This window comes from Electrophorus electricus, chromosome 20 (assembly GCF_013358815.1).
Source record: "Electrophorus electricus isolate fEleEle1 chromosome 20, fEleEle1.pri, whole genome shotgun sequence".
Classification (NCBI taxonomy): domain Eukaryota; kingdom Metazoa; phylum Chordata; class Actinopteri; order Gymnotiformes; family Gymnotidae; genus Electrophorus; species Electrophorus electricus.
The window spans coordinates 1,642,501-1,661,924 of NC_049554.1; the positions used below are offsets into that span (position 1 = coordinate 1,642,501).

The window sequence follows — 19,424 nt, forward strand, 5'->3', positions numbered from 1 at the left end:
GATCAGCAAAGTTCAGAGGTCAAAGAAAGACTTAGTGCATGTCTTTGATGATGCTAAAGAGCTGTGTTTGATGAAAGTATTGGTCCTGTGAAATGTGTGTGGGTGTGGGTATGTGTCCGTGTAGGGGGTGTTTAAAGTTGCACACTGACATAGGAACTGTGTATCTGTGTGTTCTGTTCATTCAGATGATGAGGTAACCTTGGGGAAGTTTTATGCCACTTTCCTGATACAGGACTACTTTAGGAAATTCAAGAAACGTAAAGAAGATGCCGCAGCTGAAGAGCAGGTCGAAGAAACTAACACAGCCATCGCACTACAGGTGAGCCGGGCACATCTGTTTGTGTGTGGTTTTTGCAGTGTAGGTGCGAGTAATTAAAATTAGTGGTGCTCATTGATGCAATGGATATCAACATTTAAATTTTACCTGTGAGCACAAAAATTCAGTCCTAGTCCCAGTTATTGTACTATGTATTAGTGTGTGTTATATTTTATATGGATATCTGTTATTATGTATGGTTGTAAATTTGAATTAGCAGAGTGGTAGGGGATCACCATTGTGGTAAGACGCTTAAACATTCTTTCCTTCTCAATTCTTTCCTTTTCAATCTTTGCACTTGTGCACACCATGCACACTTTGTGTCATTGCCTGAGACTTGGTCAGGTGCCCTCTGAGCATGCAGGAAAGGACAGCAGAAAGTTGAAAATCGTCTGCCATTGATTAACATCTATTATGCTTCTGACACCTCAGCTGCGTCTCTCTTTTTCTGTTGGTGTGCGAATAATTTTGTAGCTTGAAAATAGATGCATTAGTATTTAAAAAACAGTGGAAATGTGTGTACATGTTCATGTTTTGTGAATGTTTTGTTTGCAGTGCATATATTTATTTACATTCTTCTCCATTAAAGGCCTTTCATATCCTCATCTTCATTGTCTCTGGCCCTGTAAACAAAATGCCATGATTCACTGCACTGCTCTGTTTGTATATGTGTACTAGAAGAAAGGTGGGAACTGATAGAAACATAATCTCCCTGCTTTCTAGAGCATTTGTTTTCCCAGCTGATGATCTTCAAATATATCTTTAAATAAGCATTTATTTTAGCTGTACGACTAGTACACACAGTTAGAAGAACAAAACAATAAACTGAGGTGTGCAGAGACCGTAGTGCACTGTTCTGATCCTCCGTTGTAAATGTGTGGAGGGGTTATCTGGTGTGGTGTCTGTCCTCATTTGTCCCTTGTAAAATGCTCTCATCTCTCACGCACCTGTCCTGCCCGTCTTGTCTGTGACACCCGTATGCACGAGAGCTTTTTTCTTCCTCTTTCTCATCCACGTCTCTGTTTAGTCGCAAACCTTTGACAGAGCCGGCTCTTGGCTCTCCTGTGTTGTCATGGTTACAGGCTGGGCTCCGCACGCTGCATGATGTCGGGCCCGAAATACGCCGTGCCATATCATGCGACCTCCAGGATGAGGAGCTAGTAAACATTATGCCTGAGGAGGAAAAGGTGAATAATAACACCCCCTACACAACGGAGCAATGTCCCATTCTCCTACTATTTAGTATTTGGTGAAGGAGAGAAGTTGGCAGGTTGAATATTTTCTCCACAGGAAACAGATGAGAGTATAGATGGGGATTCAGGTGGATACTTCTATACTCTCCATAGACAACTTATTGACACCTTTCAGGATACAGCTGAACTTCAAATCACAGCCTTGTTTTAATAAAGCAGAAGGGTTGAGCTGATTAATGTCAGCAGTTCTAGGATCAGTAGGATTGAAATAGAGTTCAGTTTGTAACTGAAAGTTTTTGTTTTTTTTTAACATAATGGGTTTTGCAAACAGAGCAATAAGCAGTTGGCTATATGGTGTACATTTTTAACCAACAGATCATCTGTATTTCTACTTTATACCAAGAGTACCTTCATCAGATTCACTCATCATTAAACCAGCTTCTTTTATCCATCTTATTGTGGGGTTTTTTTCTGTTAAGGACATCAGCTGACTGTTTCATTAGTAGACCAATTTTCACCAATAGGTTATGCATCTCATTGAGGAAAAAAACACAGCTTCATTGGTCTCCATTGTTCATCAACAGAAAGCCAACGACTTTTTTGACAACGGCAACAGAGACCAAACTTCTGTCCATCAGACCAATGCCACACAGCGCCCCCTGCAGGTCCATCCACCCCCACGTTACGTCAACATGGAGGAACCTGTGGGGAGGCTCGACCGCGCCAGCGTCATGGCCCACAGTACCCATGACCAAAACCTCACGCAACCTCCTAGTGACCACGGCTCCAACGGCAATGTGCCCGAGGCTAACAACGTCAACTTGAACAATGCCAATGTTTCGAGCCTGCCCAGCGTGGATACAATCCACCTCATCCAGCACATGCCCACAAACGCACACCCGAGCGTGTACAACCCCAGCGACCTTGACAAACCCACGCAGCCGCACGTACCGAGGTGAGCAGACCTTGGCAGATGTTGTCTTATTACCCTGTGGGATATTCTCGGTGAAGTTGGGATTCAAATTCTGAAGCTTTAGGCACTCACATTTTATTGTGTGACGTAGTCTTACATGTGTTCAAATGTGTGGAATTGGCTACCGCTAATTCAAATGTGGGCCAGCATAATGAAGTGAGTTCTTCCCATCAAAACAAATTTAATTTTTTGAAGTGTCACCTTTTGGCTGACTTTTAGAGCTCTTCTGATATTATGGGGTACTGTATTTGTAGCTATTAAATTTTAAACAAAGCAATTTCCAGCTCTTCACCCATGTCACTCCGATCACCTTATTGTTTAATTTAATCATTATGCTGTTTACAAGTTTTGCATGTTTACATTTATTAGCTGCCATTTAATTAAATAGTGAACCTACAGAACAATCCATTTCCTCTTACTTACATTTGAAACATCAAAAACATTATTTACTTGAAAACCTCTCTGTCATCTTCCTCCTGTTCATCTGCCATTGGCTACAGACAGCCATGATCTTTCTCACAGATTTAGTCAAGTGCATTTTGGCTTCCAGTTTAAATCGTAAATGAGCAGAATTCAGGAACTGAAATGCAGACGCTGAAATCTAGTCACTAGTCACTCTGCTCCCAGCCACTGCATATATGATGCTGTATATGTGTAATATTCTCTATGCTATGTAGCTATCATTCTTTCTCTTCTATCTGCGTTCTCCAGCCTCCTGTCTTTTCTTTCCTAACCACAATGCTTTCTCTTAACCATCTCTCTGCTTCTGGAGCAGAAGGCGCTACTATGAGACGTATATTAGGTACGTTCCACTCCAGGTGATGCATTTTCCTGTAGTATATTTAGGGCAGCCACAGGTCAGATGATGAAAAATTCTGCAGAGGTTAAACCTGTGAAGCAGGCACATTTTCAGTCATAAGCTGATAACCAATCAAGGTGATTCTTCAGTGCCGGCTGTCCCATGGGGGGACATGGAAAGAAGAGACTATGGTGGACGTGTCTGTGGGAGAAAGAAACCCACTAATAACAAGTTAGCCTTAAAGAAGATTCCTGGAGGAAGTTAGAACTTTTATTGTGGTTTGAGAAATTTGTACATGTGAATAGGGACATTTAACATCCCTGTAACGTTACCATTAAAGGGGTGGTCCTTTAAGTCAGGCATACTAAAAAACATTGCCTGCATGGATATTTGTCTGCTTTAACTTGGCACCAGAGGTCAAAAAAAAGAAAGAAAGAAAAAGTTATATGGAAAAAGCAAAAGGAGAGTTCTAGAAGAAACGCTGGCAGTGCTATATTAAGGTTTTCTGCAGAGAACATTATTTGACATAGCAGTCTCAGGCTTTGTCTCTGACTGATAAACGGTCTAATGGTGCACCCTAACACTATAGCCCTGCTGTGTTCAAACTTTCTTTTTTCTGAACACTCTCCACGTCTTTGTATTATGATTTAATGGTGCAAGTGCTTGAGAGAGCCTCAAGCAAGATGTATTGACTCGAAGAACCTGTGCTTGTTTGTCGATAAGGAGGTCTTTGTTGTGTCACTACCTCCAGAGGTCCGCATGGCACTGCATGTTCTTACCATCCTTAACTATCGTGCTGATTCCTAGCTGACCTCTTGCAACCCCCAACACTCATGCAGGTCAAATGGAACCATTAGACAACGCCCTACCATTCGTCGTGAGGAAGACTTTGAAGAAGACCGCTACTCTGGAGAGTACTACAGTGGAGAGGAGTATTACGAAGATGAATGCATGCTGCCACGCAACAGGTGTCACCAGGGCGACACGACTAATTCACGTATTACAGGATCATTTTTAGATTGATTGATTGTTTAGTGTCTTTTGGTGACTGCATGAACCCTTCCTTCCCAGGTACCCCAACAGCGATCACGAGTATGAGACACCTCGCGGCTACAAATATCCTGACAGTTACTATGAAGATGACCTCCAGCCCATTTACCGTGACTCATATCGGTCGCCAAAGAGACGGCTGCTTCCTCCCACACCACAAGGTGGGTCTCTTTGCAGATAGCTGTGATGGAAAGATGATGTAGTGGTCCATGAAATCATCGCAACACCTCAGCTTTATGTCATTTGGGGATTTTCTCATTCCAGGCTCTCTCACAGGTGACTGTATGCAAATTCACCCTGTCATTCCCTTTAGGTCTCTCTCCTCTGACAAACCCAGGCCATCAGAGGTCTTCTTTCAACTTTGAGTGTCTGCGCAGACAGACCAGTGCGGACGATCTTCCTCGCCAGCGAACTGCTCTTCCAATGCATTTAATGCAGCACCAGGTAACAGTTCATTACTTCTAAAGCTGAAATAATAAAAGGGACTCTCATGATCTGGTGAAGCGCTAATTAAGGATCAAATTATACTTAAAACAGTATTATTTAATTGAACATAATATATATTTAATATTTAATATATTTTTTATGACTACTTGTGTGTTTCAGGTGATGGCAGTAGCAGGCCTGGACTCAAACATAGCCCACAGGGTCTCACCTGCTCGTTCTAGCCGCTCATGGGCCACGCCCCCAGCCTCGCCCACCAGCAAAGACCAAACCCCTTACTATACACCCTTGATCCGCGAGGAACGCTCACTCTTCAACAGCACGCGCCCTTCGGCGCGCAAAAGCGCATGGTACACAGACGAAATCGATGTCCAGCAGGGCAGCTACTCACCTGTGCACTTGCAGATCCCATCTGAGTACCAAAACCAGTACCAAAACCAGTACCAGATGAAAAGAGACAGTGCTGCCAGCCTAGTGGAGGCGGTGAGTCTAAATTTAAAACCCTAATTCTTTCTCATGACCAGTTGCTTTTAAGAGGATCAAAGTTTAATGTCAATGGCATTTATTTTTTTCCAAGATTTACAGCTTAAGAACCCATTTCATGTTCAGACTGTGATGAAATTGTGTTGTGAGGAATCTTAAGATGTGATTTTAAAAAGGCAAATTACCCTAAACCTTAACCTAGCACTGCCAACGTTTTTTCTAGAACTGTTTTTCTTTTTTTTTTCCTTTTTTTTTGGCGTGCATCCCAGAAACATGGAGGTTTTAAAGTGGAGGAGCAAGGAGAGAGTGGGGTAGTGTTCAGCTTTTCTGTATTTGGATAAGGCCCCTTACATCCCTGTTTAGATGTATCCCCATATAATGTCCCTCTGAAAGACTTGCCCTCATCATTTCTGCTTGGGGAAATCGCCGATACCCTCATAACTTCAGTATAGGGGACAGCATTATTTTGTAAGTTGTGACAAGTATAAAAAGGGGTGATATACTAACTATACTATATACTAACTATTTCAAATATAACATTTTATTTGCTACATTCATATTAGGTTTAGTGAGGTACTCTGTCTACACAGTGACAGTCAATGCACCTCTGCCAGCTAGTTAGCTAACAAGCATATACTGGGGTAGAACTTTTTTTCTATCTAGTTTACATTGACATTTCTTTAATGGTTGAGTGGTTTTATGACTTAGAAGGAAATAGCTTGTACATCTTCAAGGAAAGCAATTTAGCTCAAGACATAGTGTTTACCAAGAGTAAATGTGTTCTGGGTTGAAAAAAACTCTTTACCCTTGTCCTGCAAGGGACCATTAGTGTGACGTAATATCGTAACGTAATATCTACCCCTGTGTTTTGAGGGCAAGTCGATGAGGGTGTGCTAAAAATGTTTGATAAAACAGGGCTCTAGACTGTTAATAATAGGCATCTGATTGTTTTACACTGTTAAATCAACAATGAATATGTAGAAGGAGATATAGAATTATCAAAGCAGTACACATAAATACTGATGTACATATCTCCTTACTTAGTGACTTTGGAAGTCTGGTTCTGCATTTGTTTTTTTTTTGGTGTGTCCCTTCTGATGTACAGGTTCTGATATCAGAAGGACTGGGCAGATATGCCAAGGACCCCAAGTTTGTGTCTGCTACAAAGCACGAGATTGCAGATGCTTATAAAATGACCTTCAATGAGATGGAAAGTGCAGCGAGCAACCTCCTGAATGGCAGTGTAACAGGGCTCATCGGGGCCAATGGGCTCAATGTTATCAATACTGTCAAAGGGGTCAATGGGGTCAATGGACTTTTCCCCTTCCTGCGTCACAAAGACCATGACATTCAGGATGTGTCGGCAAGCTACAGCGATGAGGAGCTTGAAACTGACCCCCGGCCTCGCTACGAGGAGGAGCTGAAGGATGAGATGATCTGCATCACCATGTTATAGCATCCAGTTAGTGGATAGCGCTAACCAACTAGTATGTTCCCAGCAACTGAGATATTAAACAGAACCGAGTGCATCTACAGGCTTATAACCAAAAGAAGTGCCTTCACTGTGGAAAGAAAGGCACCTAGAGTAAAGACTTACTGATCCCTTCCTATTCTCGGGGGCTGTGGGCTGTGGGGTCATAGAACCAGAGTGGAGTCATGTTTCCTCGCAACAGCATTCCAGTCTGTCAGATGGCTGATGATCATACTTTGGAGATCGCCCCTAAGCTGATGATGAATTTTAAAGCTGAACTGTGATTGGCTATGCACCAATGGACAGTGACATGAGGTATCCTGGAGGGTGGGAAGTTTCCAAGGTGATGACAATCAAATTGAAGATGTCATTACCTCAGTCATTTTAATAAGGGTTTTGCATATCAAGCACATTTTCAATGCAAGTAATGTAAAGCATTTCTCCCCCTAGAGGCTTTAGTTTGTACTAATTCTATAGAATAATTCACTAAAGGTTGATGAGAACTACAAATATTTAGATAACTAAAACTAAAAAATCCATGCTGATTTACAGGTAATATCATAAATTATTAAGAATTACTACATTATCAATCTGGAGCTACTTTTTCAAGACAATTGCAGCATTTATTTTAAATGTTTTCAATTGTTGTTGGGTTTTTTTTAACTTAGCTTAGCCTGTTTTAACTTTCATAATTAATATGCTGTAAATTAATTGTAATATAAAACAAAGAGGAAACTTTTTAAAGGGACATCATATATTTTGTAATTATGTAGGAGAAAGAAATTCGCCGTAGGAGAAAGAAATCAGCAATATTAATCCTAATCGATGTTACTGAATTATGGAAAAACAAAAATACATTTAGATTTTATTGGATTATGGACTCTGGTTTTGCTTTTCATAATTACCTGTTTATGCACATCCTCAGTTTTGTCTGCATAAAAATATGCTTTCTTGCTTTGGTTTTATTTGAGGTTATGACTGTGTCACACCTGTACAAGATATGCAAATACTTTTGCTAATATTCCTTTCTCTCTGTGAGTGTGTATGTGTGTCTATGTATGTGTGCATGGTTGTGACTGTCCACAGCATCAGAACTCATTCCTTCCCTGGAGTTGCCAGTAGGTAGTGTGAATTATGAGGTGTGCTCTTCACTCCCAGACATGCTGCTGGGGCATGCGGCGCTGTCTTATTACACAAACTAGTGTTACTGTATACTGTAGTGGGCCTGATCACTCTGTAGTGGGCTATCGCTCTCTGTTCACTCTGTTGTGTGTTGTTGTGTGTTTTGTGCAGAGGAGGTGCACATGAGGGTTTGAAATGCATTGTGCACTGACCTAATGCTGCTTGAATGGGTTATTAGGAAGCTGTCTTTTCTCTTGCCAGATGCAAGTCGTCTGACTGAGATATCTGCAAATGCTAGGACCCATAAGATAGAGTTGATCTCAGACAGCCACTAACACAAGGTAGCAAAGCTGTTTTCAGGTCAGTGATAAAGTACACCGATGTTTCTGGGGTCATTTTCCCCTTAGTAGTACAGATTAAAATGTCGGTTGAAGTGATGGCGTGATTGTGGTCGGTAGATTTCAAGTGACATGGTACAGTCAGCTTGCTGATTGTTAAGAAGCAGGGCTACACAGGCTAAGCAATACTGACCCCTTCTCTCTTTTATCTCGATATCTCCCCACCACTTTAGCTGCTTCTCTTGCCTCCATTACTGCAGGGGAAAACATATTGGTGTTAAAATCATTCACTTTTTCAGAAACATTTAACATTTTATAGTGCTTAAAATAGGCTTCCCCACTCCCTCCTTGGATTCAAACCAGGCGCTCCATGTCACTTCCAACAAGACAGAAATACATTTTTGACTGCCTTGAAATTTTGAGTTTTAGCACAGACTAAACATAGGGGAAAAAGGTGATATGGGATTTGTGGTTATTGGGAGTGATTTGTGGGTTTGTTGAGCAAGTACTACTGTGCTTTTAGTCAACCGAACACTGTATTAAAAAAAGAGAAAGAAAGAAAAATGTGGATTCAACCACTGTATGTGCACATATGAAAGGGCTCTCTTAAATGTTTTGTGAGAAAATGAATATATATGTTCCATTCTTGAACATATCTTGTGAAAATATCTTGTGAAAATAACTTGTGAGAGGACCAATGCGCATTCTAGGCACATTGTACTATTTGTAGCAATTACTTTAAGAAAAAGATATGCATTATTTAAAAAAAAAAAACTTTTAAAAAATAATTATAAGTAACTTGCTTTTACCTCATGTCAGGGACTCCTGAACTATACAAAATAAAAATACCTAAATATATATTTGGTTCATGTAATTTAAATATTAGCACATGGCTCCTGGTCTTTGCTTTTGGGCTTTTCCTGTTTTCTATTCAGTTTTATGTATTAAGGTGAGCAAACGTTGTACTTTTTCTGTGATTGTGTGTGAAATTAGTGAAATATATATTTTTCATTTAACATCTCTACTTTCAGTGCTGGTACAAGGAAAAGAAAAAATGGAAAAATGTGCACCTCTCTGTAATAAAACATGGTAATGGGTTAAAAACACATCCTTAAGGTAATGTACAAGTTTACAAAGAAAGTCTTTTGATTTAAACATTAACTTTTTCATTCTAGAATTATACATTCTTACTGCTACTACTACTACTACTACTACTACTACTACTACTATAAACATTGCTATTGGTATTAATACTATAAGGAAATTAAAGATTATGATGCATATTATGTACATATATACTCAAAAGACAATGTGTGATAATTCTCTACTTGAAAGTCCTAATTTTTGCTCCTGTAATCAGTTTTATTCTCTTCATAGCTAATCATTTATGAAAACCCTCTAGGTTTTGTATCAATGCATTTTTTGTATCTTTCCTATTTATTTTGACCTGAACTTGATTTGAATCAATATTGAAGTTTTATTTTCTAATGATTATTACTGAATAAATTTAAAAAGAAAAATCAGAATTGACTCGTCTATTTTATAGAATACAAACGAAATTATAAAACTGTCAAATGCTCTTAAACAGAGCAATGTGTGTGTGTGTGTGTGTGTGTGTGTGTGTGTGTGTGTGTGTGTGTGTGTGTGTGTGTGTATGTATATATATATATATATATATATATATATATATATATATAAATCAATCAGTATGAAAGTGCTCCACTGGGAATCCACCTTATGGTCTTGGTATTATTAGCACCATGTTCTACCTACAGTGTACAAGAAAGAATAGAATTAGATTTGGTAAGACAATGCACTATTTATATATACTCCTATGAATATCTGAGGTGTTATCTATTAGTAACTATCCTACTACTTTGTCTTCAGTTAGGATTGTGAAAGGGGCCTACTACTTTTTCCACTTTGCTTGCACAGCTGAGGGACCACAGATGTGGGCAACCGCAGTTCTCGTGGTAATTGGAACACTAGGGGTCGCGACCCCCAAACTGGGACAATGGTCTCATATGTACTCAATTAAGATCTGGGGGCTGTGAAGGTTATTGACCTTTATGGTATGCTGCTGTGTCATCCTGCTAAAAGTGTTCTTATGCCACAGCATAGACAGCTGCTGTGAAGGAATTAACTTGGTTGGCCAGAATCCTTTAGGTAAGCGCTACTGTTCCAATGTCCATCAGCAAGTATCAGAGGACCCTGGGTGTGCCAAGACAAAGGTAGATGTCTCTAATAAAATGGCGCAACGTTCATGTCACAGCTTTCTTTCAGATTCACAACCTGATACATGAATTAAAGCAAAGGTGAACATTTTAATGTTTCACAGATAGAGGCCATTTGTATCCACCTGGGCAACATCTGTTGCGGAGCAGGATGCAAACGCGTCATCTTAGTTTAATGCGTTTTTTTTTGTTTTTTTTTTATTAAACCGAAACGTGCTGCGAGTAAACATATAGAAACAAAGACACACAACCAACTACGATAACACACAGTAACGTTCTGTCAGATGCACAATATAACAGACATCAGCGGTTAGAAAGGTTCGGGCTTCGTATGTGTGATGGCGATGAACACCTACAGCACATCCTCGGAAGGCTGTTCATGGGAACTGGTGAGCAAACGCGATGTCAACCACCAGATGGAAGTGTTGTCTAGGTATATACGACCGAGCAGCAGAGTAGCCTACACGTACAAGGAGTATTATAGGTCTTCTTGTTTGATTATTTTTACTCAAACATCAATGGTAACCTACTAGTCGTTACAGAGAACTTGTCTCTTCTGTCTCAAAGCAGTACGTTTGCTTTTAATAGCTTTTCAACAGCTATCTACTGGGCACAACATCTAGCTCATCTCTCTAAATATCTTGACAATGAAAACCTTTTCCTTTTCTGAAAACAGATTAAAAATAAAGAAAAAATAGAGTGGCGCTTAGCTTCTCTTCGAAATAAAAAAGTGATGCTAAACATTAACGCTGACCTGCTTGCCAGAATTGTAAACTGAAACTGAAGTAAAAACATGTAAAGCCGAATTAATCCTGAAATAGACTTATGCTCTGTCGATAATTCACGGAGCACCGGTACACAGAACACCTCCAATAGACTGTGCGCTGGTCAGGGTAATGTAATGTCCAGCGGCATTGCTCACCATAGATGGCAAACCGCCTGTTGTCTGCCTGGGTCCGAGGTTCACCAGGGCGAAACATCGGCTGGCGTTCATCAGGACAGCCGTGACAGGAAAAAAGGTTACGAGGACCGAAGCGGCTACGAAATCGGACAGTAAGAGCACTTCTCTGTCAGTGCTACAGAAAAGGAAGGACCTTTGGACATCCTTAGGGGTTTTTGAGGTTCCCATATTTTGCGCATAAACACAGCGACATAGATTTATGTGAATACGTGCGAATGGGTCATGCCGCAGTGCACTTGTCTTTTGGCCTGCGAGCTAAGAAATAACATATAAATTATTTGGATATAAGAATATGAGTTAAATGGCCGTCTTCAGAAATCCTATTTGATTTACATGTTCTTTCATTAACACCCCAGTAAGCGTGGTCTCTATCTATCTATCTATCTATCTATCTATCTATCTATCTATCTATCTATCTATCTATCTATCTATCTATCTATCTATCTATCTATCTATCTATCTATCTATCTATCTATCTATCTATCTATCTATCTAACAATTACCAAATAGTTTGCAGGACAGCACATAGCACCATTTCTTACTTCAATAACATGTAACATGTGTGTTAAATGAAGTCTTACAGCATGTGTTTCTATTGCTCTTTCGCCAGTAAGTTTACATTTACATTTATCAGGCACTCTTATCCAGAGCGACTTACAAAAGTGCTTTGTCATTTACTCATAGAATACATCCTACTACAGTACAGTAGATTAAAGTCCCACATACCAATGAACTAGAATACTGTAGAAATACAGGGATCAATGCTGATACCTAGAAGTACAAAATACATAAGCTTTATCTTAAACAATGATAAGTGCAATAAACAATAAGTGCTAGAGTTTGTTAAACAACATAAACAATATCCTACAATAAGTACTAATTTAGTCAGTCAGTATGGGAGCAGGGTCAGTTGTCCTTTAAATATTCTGCAAATAGATTGGTTCCATCATATTGATAAGTTCCATCATATCAATAGCCCAGCCCAGCCTTTAAACCATTATAGTGTTTTAATTCGGAACATACATACTGTGCGTGGAGGTTGGATTTACTGATTGCACTGCAGGTGTCTAGCAGATGGTACCTCACTGTGCTGCTACAGTATGCTTAGTTTCCTAAGGCTTTGATCTAACCTAATTAGCCTGGGTTTGCATCTATGACACATTCATTACTGTTATGCTTTTTTGAGTTCAGTAATTGCTTGGACAAATCATCTAGCACCCAGACAGGTCTTTTAATAACACAGCAGCAAGACCATTAACCTAATGACCATGATCCAGACCTAGGCTTATACTTAAACTCTGGCCCTTTTAAAGCTCATTTTCAAAACCATCTTTACCCCACTTGAATAAATGAACATTTGAATGAACTTTTGGATTTTTGAAGTTTCTTTCCACAATTAAAATTCAACCAAAAATAATGGCTAAGTATTTCAAGATACATTTTTTTGGCATTGACAATAGACTAAATAAATTGACTAAATATATTTGCATCCACATTATCCAAATATCAAGAATTTAAACACATATGTGTATCTCGTTTACTTTTTATAATCATTTTGTCATATTGCAAGAGCATAGTCCAGACGCCTGGCATGTTTCAATGTGACAGAGAACAGACAAGCCCCAACACAGGCAACCGTAGATGGCATGCCTGATTCTCAAACGTAAATACATTTGTGCCACATGGGCGCTAATTCCTTTAGTTAATAATCACCCGGTCTATAGTTTGTTAGACTGACTGAAACTCCAGAAAGCATTTAATTCGATTAACTCGTCATATTAGTATTTCCTCGGAAGAAACAATGTCAAATAAATTCCGCCAGATGAGGATGGCTCCCTTTGAGTCTCGGTTCCTCTCAAGGTTTAATTCCTCATGCTCTAGGGAGTTTTCCCTTGCCACCTTTCGCCCTTGGCTTGCTCACTGGTGGTTTGGACTTGGACATTTGTAAAGGTGCTTTGTGACAACATCTGTTGTAAAAAGTGCTATATAAATACATTTTGATTTCGATTTTGAAATAAACAACGGTGAATCCTAATCCAGTACATCGTTCTTCTACGGGACATAATTCTCAAATCAATAAAATCCCGGGGGTGTAAAGAGATTACTCCCACACAGTTAAAATTGAAGAAAAATTGTTTTAAATCTTAGGCCTCTGATTAATCATAAAGTGGATCCCCTAAAAATGTGAAGTAGTCGCGTATTCTGTCAATATCCATGCCTGGGTAATACAGCATTAGGTTTACATCACAGAGCTGTTCTGGTGGCTGAAGTGTTTGACTTGCATTATTACAGCTGAATAAATAGAAATGTAGCGCCTTGTCTATGCTGCTGGAGGCCAGAACGCCTGTTTTTATTAAAATAGCCTCAATTGCTTTGGCATGAGAGCAAAAAATAGGAAAATCTACACACCGATTATATATCAATCCAACTGCAATAACATGAGCTAACAAAACATTGATATTTAATAAATATATTGTTTAATTCAGTTTAATTGGCTTTAGTATTAAAAACTATAAGTGGCAAGAAGTCATCTTAGTGATCTCTCGTAAGCTACTGGTTGTAAATGAACCCAAACAATCAACCAAATCACAGTCCATTACGTTAGTGCTGAATTGATACTACAGGCCAATTCGTCGCATATAAAGATAGCTCAATGACATTACATAATTTAAAGGTTTAGTTTACTTGTGTTAGGTTCGATAATTTTTTTTAGGTAATTTATCTTTTCTGTCGTAACCTACAGTACAAAACTTGGCGAATATGACCGAAAGTGAATGTTACAATGCTGTTACAAGGCTACAATGTGAACAATAAAAAACATTTACTAATATTTTACGACAAATAAGCTTACTTTACGAAAATTTTCGATTACCAGAAAGTACTAGGTCAGAAATTCGAAATAGAATATGTGCACAAAATGGTTTCGATCCAATGCGCTTTCAGGTGTTTCGCTCCCCGTTAAACTTCAAAGCGATACAAGCAGCTTGTCTGCTGCCTACCGTGATGAGCGCGCGTGCTCTTCTTTGTCAAAGTTTCGCGCTCGCGCCTCATTTAGAACGCATGAACGTCAGAGGAGGGGGAACTGCACTCTCCACGCTCGCGACAGAAACGGCAACCAGATCCTCATGCGCGTTGTTGAGAGGGAATAGTCTGCCGGTCTCAGCAGCTCTGCTCTGTTGTCATGACTAACCTGCTTCGGTATATGTGATCATCTGAAAGTGTCGCCTTTCATAAAGTTAGTGGCTAAGTAAGGGAGAAAGAAATTTAACCGAGGGATTATAGCATAACCGCGGCTGGAGGTTTCGGTGCACAACCTTTTCAATCTTTTGCCCTCTCCTTGCTGCCTTCAGCCTTTTTCATGGTCACTTATATCTGCTGGCGAGGAATTGCGGTGTGACAAGTGGACAGCGCGAGTAAACTCCGGACGCGACGCGCTTTGCAGAACGCAGGAACATTTTGAAAGGGTCGCGAGCCGTAGGTACAGCTGTCAGAGAGAGAGAGAGAGAGAGAGAGAGAGAGAGAAGATGATGCGGCTCCCGAGGATGCCCCCCTCGCACGTGCACCATGCTCTCTCCTGGATTACTTTATGCTTCGCGATTGCGGCCGTGACCGGTTCCCAGCACGGGATCCCACTCGGAGTGTGAGTGAGACAATTGTTTAGAAACATGCTATTAAGAAAATGCACTAACAACGAAGAAATGTAAAGTTCGTACATACATACATACATACATACATACATACATACATACATACATACACACATACACACACACACATATATATATATATATATATATATATATATATATATATATATATATATATATATATATATATATATATGCTATTAGTTTATCTAAAAATGCAATCTAAAATTCTAATCTAAAACAGGAAATCTCATTCGTAGACTATATCTAGAGACGCTAAAAGCTATATGCTTACCCCGTAAACGGTACCACAACCCTCGAGAATGAACATTTCCATCGTAATTTTGCTAAGTGACATGCGATGTTGTTTCTGTTCCTTTTCAAACAGGGTTAAACTGTGGGCTTCAGCTTTCGGTGGCGAAATTAAATCCATAACCACAAAATACTCTGGTTCCCAGCTACTACAGAAGGTACTCTCTCTCTCTCTCTCTCTCTCTCTCTCTCTCTCTCTCTCTCTCTCTCTCTCTCTCTCTCTCTCTCTGTCTGTGTCTCTCTGTCTCTCTCTCGCTCTCTCTCTTTCTATCTCTTTTTGTCAGCAGTGCTTCAGTGTGTTGGATTGTTTTGAAGCTCTGCTGCATACAGATGGGTTTGGAAAAGGCTCAGGTGTGTGATCAGAGACTCAGCTGTTCCTCAGCGTGTATGTGGGAGCTTGAGCGCACATGTGCGTGCATGAGCATATGTGTGTTCTGATCTCATCTTTAATTTCCTTTGGCGGTCCAACCCCTGGAAAAATCAGGCCTGTTAGATAAACCGAGTAGGTGTATTGTAGGAGAGGGCAAGAGGGAGGGAGAGAGAGAGAGAGAGAGAGAGAGAGATGTTTCATAGCGTTCATAAGTATCTTCCTTTCGCCACAAGGGAGTAGCAAAGAAGGAACCTTTGGATTTACACCTTTCGACTTTGAAACTATTGGACTGGAGCTTTTCACTGTCAGTTTTGTTTCAGTCTAAGCTTCGATTCGCTCAGGCTAAAGTTAACCAGGGAAATCTCACTGGTAGACGCAGTAAATCCGACTGTTACGACACGTGTTGTGTAGATTGTGTGGATTTAAGATAAGGCATACATTAATTTTTCAGTTGTAATTGAATAAATATTTGGTACACAGCCCCCGAAATAGTAGATATAGTAGTTAAGCTGTTCCCATTTCACATTCAGTCTTATTTTTGATGATAATTGATTTAGTGATCTTTTGCTGTGGCTATATAGAAAAATTAATGCATGACAGAAACAGAGACTCTTCACTATAAAGAGACCTTAAATGGTACTCTGCAACCTACAATCTACAAAAAACTAAGCTCTACCATGCGCTCACTCCTATGTTGTTTGGAAATGAGTGCTAAAATTTGAATTTTAACAGTATTCGCTTTTATTATTTGAAATATTTACGTTTAAATGTTAATTTGCTTTGGAATGCAACATTATACAGAGGCAGAGAAAGGCAGAGAACTCTCACTGAATCACACACACACACACACACACACACACACACACACACACACAGCACCTCGCAGTAGTGGTGGGTCTGCAGTGCTTGTTCCAGATATGAGTTCTTTCTTTGTTTGTCAGTCTGGCTTCGCCCTATCTTACTGTAGCAGCACAGCCACTACTACATTGATTACCTATTCAAGAAATGTATGTGTGCACATGCATGTGTGTGTGTGTGAGAGAGTGAAAGAGAGAAGCAGATACTATTAAAAACTGTGTTTCTGGCGCATACTTTTGAAGAAAAGAACATGGATGTGTCTACATGTGTGTGCACTCACATGGAGAGACAGAGAGAGGAGAGAAAGAGACTGTCTGAGATAAGCAGGCATTCAGACGGCAGTTACTTGTGCTCACACATCCATGCTGCATGTAATGTTTTCGTCAAACACCAGACCCCCTCTCCACCTACTGAGCCCTATGTGTACAACTGAGGAGCCTGCATGCTGCTGAGTGCATGCTTCAAAGATACACTCATAGCAGATCAATTAACATTGCAATTACGAAAACAGATTTCATTTTCAGGTGCGGTATACACCAATACAATGTCAGGCCTCCATTCTTTCTGATTCATATATCTGCCTGAATAGCGAGTCAGTAGTCTGGATGGGTGAAACTGGAGTTTGGAAACTGACAGTACTGCTCTGCCTACACCTTACCTTACCATTACCTGACACACAGTAGCTAAAAGGGTTGTTTGATGAAAGCATAGTTATTTGAAACAACATTTTTCCTTCTCTCCATTTCTCATAAGTGTGAGGAAAATGCCCTTGAGCTATTTTGTCCCCCCGCCCGGCCAAGAGTGTGTCTCTTTCAGTTATGTTCTCTTCCTTTCCTGATCCTGCATATGTTTGCACCTTCCAGCCACTGTCCGGCTCTGTGGGCGTGACCAATGAGAGTGGCACCCAGCCAATAATCTTTTCCCTTTGTTGGAGTTGGAAGAGGCGGAGCAGCAGACTGGGTCATTAAATATGATCATTGAGCTTGTTAAGCTCATGTTGCCTCATTGTTACACAAAGAGAGAAATCCAGTCAAATACGTGTTCCACCCACTATTGTTTCAAAACAACTGCTCCCAAAGCTGACAGCAAGCCACAGTAACATACCAGCTGTAGGAAATACCTGCTATGCAGTGTTAGCTGCTGTTATGAGCCTTGCTGAGTTCTCTGTCAATCCTGAATATACCTGCTTTGGCTTAGTGCAACTCAGTGCCTTTGAATATCAGATCCAGGTGTGTTAGATAAGGTTTTGAAGCAGGTGTGTGCTGCTTATGGTGAGAAATTTGGAACACTTTAATGGAGAAAGACCGGGCCTCTTCAACAACTGGAAATAGTACAGACGCGTGTGAAGACTTCAGTGCTGTGGCATTGTAAGAGTCAGTGAAGTGGCCACAGTTATTGATAAGTGTTGCAGGAGTGGCTGTGATTACTGAAACATGGCAAGAGAATGGTAGCGAGAGGAGGGGGAGAAAAGGAGGGGAGGAGGGGAGGACAAGCGTGAAATGAACTGTTACACTTCAGTAACTCTCCCCTTCCACTCTCATGAGGACAGTTTGTTGCGAGGTGTAATGGGACGACTGTGTGTGTGTGTAGTTTGTGCAGGAACACATGTCAGGATTTTTGTGGGATTTTTTTTCCCTTTAACCGAATAGATATTTGATATGTACTGTATCTGCATTTATGTCTATCCTGTGCTTGCGTGTCTGCGCGAAACATTAAAAATCACGTTTTGGTCTAGGTAGTGGGCTGAGCGTGTGCGCATGTAGCATGCGGCACTGCCCGTGTGGTCGGTATGCGTCTCTGGTATTGAGAGTGTTTTCAGGTCGGCGTGTGTGTGTGTGTTCTGCAGGCTCAGCGTTGTCTGAAATGTAGTTCATTATCCCGGCCCGCCCAGGCTTGACGCGTTATTATCTTTCTCTTGCGTACAGACTCCATTTCAATTACCCTCCAACCACGTGTGGCCCGCACTCTAAACCACTCATCACCCAGCCGTGGCCGTCGGCCCGCCTAACCCGCTGGGCCTCAGCCAATCACACGAAGCGCAGCAGCTTCGCATCCAGTTACAGAGGCAAGATTAAACCCATTACTGGTTGAGGATGCGTCTTATCCTCCAAAGAAACTGACTGCAGCATGTCAGCGAATCAGAGTAGCTGTTAAGTGCAGCTGCAGGAGAGATCGGGGATAGAACTTATCAAAGCCTCTCTCCGCACGCGGCTGCCAGGGGGGAGTTATCCGCAACGAAACGATAAAAGCGGGAAGCTCGCGTTTCACAAAATAACATTCCTGGTGGGAACGTTGGATTTTGGATGCAAAACGTATATTAAAAACGTCTGTTGCAAATGAGTGGTTATGGTACTTTACTTTTTAAAAAAAAGGTGTGTGTAAATAGTCCTTATCTCTTGGCTCTGTTTCACTGTGTTCTGAAATACACGAAGGCGCACAACAGCTCCTGGCTCACGCCTCACTGATCCCAGCGCGTTGCAGGCCACGAGGCTGTGCTCTGCCGTGATACTGACCCGATTCCCGCCCTGTACGTGCACGGGAAAATAGAATTAAGCCGAATCGTTTTTGTGGCTCCTTATGAATATATATGTTTAATTCGTGTCTTGAAATGTAGTTAGTGAAACTGAATTGATAAATTCAGTTCATTATGATAAATATATAGTAAGCATAACTAGTAATTTATATGGCTCATTATTATTATTATTATTATTATTATTATTATTATTATTATTATTATTATTATTATTATTATTATTATTATTATTATTATTATTTAGTAGTGCAGAGAAGCTAACAATCGCCTAACAAAATTAACAAAGCGAATAAAGATTCGTTTTCACCGTTCAGTACAGT

General features: G+C 40.4%; 2 protein-coding genes across 2 annotated transcripts in view; both read left to right on the forward strand.

Moving 5' to 3' along the window:
- LOC113579158 (voltage-dependent L-type calcium channel subunit alpha-1D-like) overlaps positions 1-9,653 on the forward strand; it is a 78,498-nt gene extending 68,845 nt beyond the window's left edge. Inside the window, exons 40-49 of the mRNA XM_035520235.1 lie at positions 186-319; positions 1,399-1,503; positions 2,094-2,464; positions 3,258-3,284; positions 4,121-4,249; positions 4,353-4,492; positions 4,645-4,775; positions 4,938-5,258; positions 5,528-5,569; positions 6,364-9,653. Coding sequence (XP_035376128.1) covers positions 186-319; positions 1,399-1,503; positions 2,094-2,464; positions 3,258-3,284; positions 4,121-4,249; positions 4,353-4,492; positions 4,645-4,775; positions 4,938-5,258; positions 5,528-5,569; positions 6,364-6,714 — 1,751 coding nt within the window. The 3' untranslated portion in view covers positions 6,715-9,653. The remainder of the gene's footprint in view (positions 1-185; positions 320-1,398; positions 1,504-2,093; positions 2,465-3,257; positions 3,285-4,120; positions 4,250-4,352; positions 4,493-4,644; positions 4,776-4,937; positions 5,259-5,527; positions 5,570-6,363) is intronic.
- A 5,273-nt stretch (positions 9,654-14,926) lies between these two features.
- Positions 14,927-19,424, forward strand: part of cacna2d3 (calcium channel, voltage dependent, alpha2/delta subunit 3) — a 40,797-nt gene continuing 36,299 nt past the window's right edge. Inside the window, exons 1-2 of the mRNA XM_035520589.1 lie at positions 14,927-15,024; positions 15,420-15,501. Of these exons, the coding sequence (XP_035376482.1) occupies positions 14,927-15,024; positions 15,420-15,501 (180 nt within the window). The remainder of the gene's footprint in view (positions 15,025-15,419; positions 15,502-19,424) is intronic.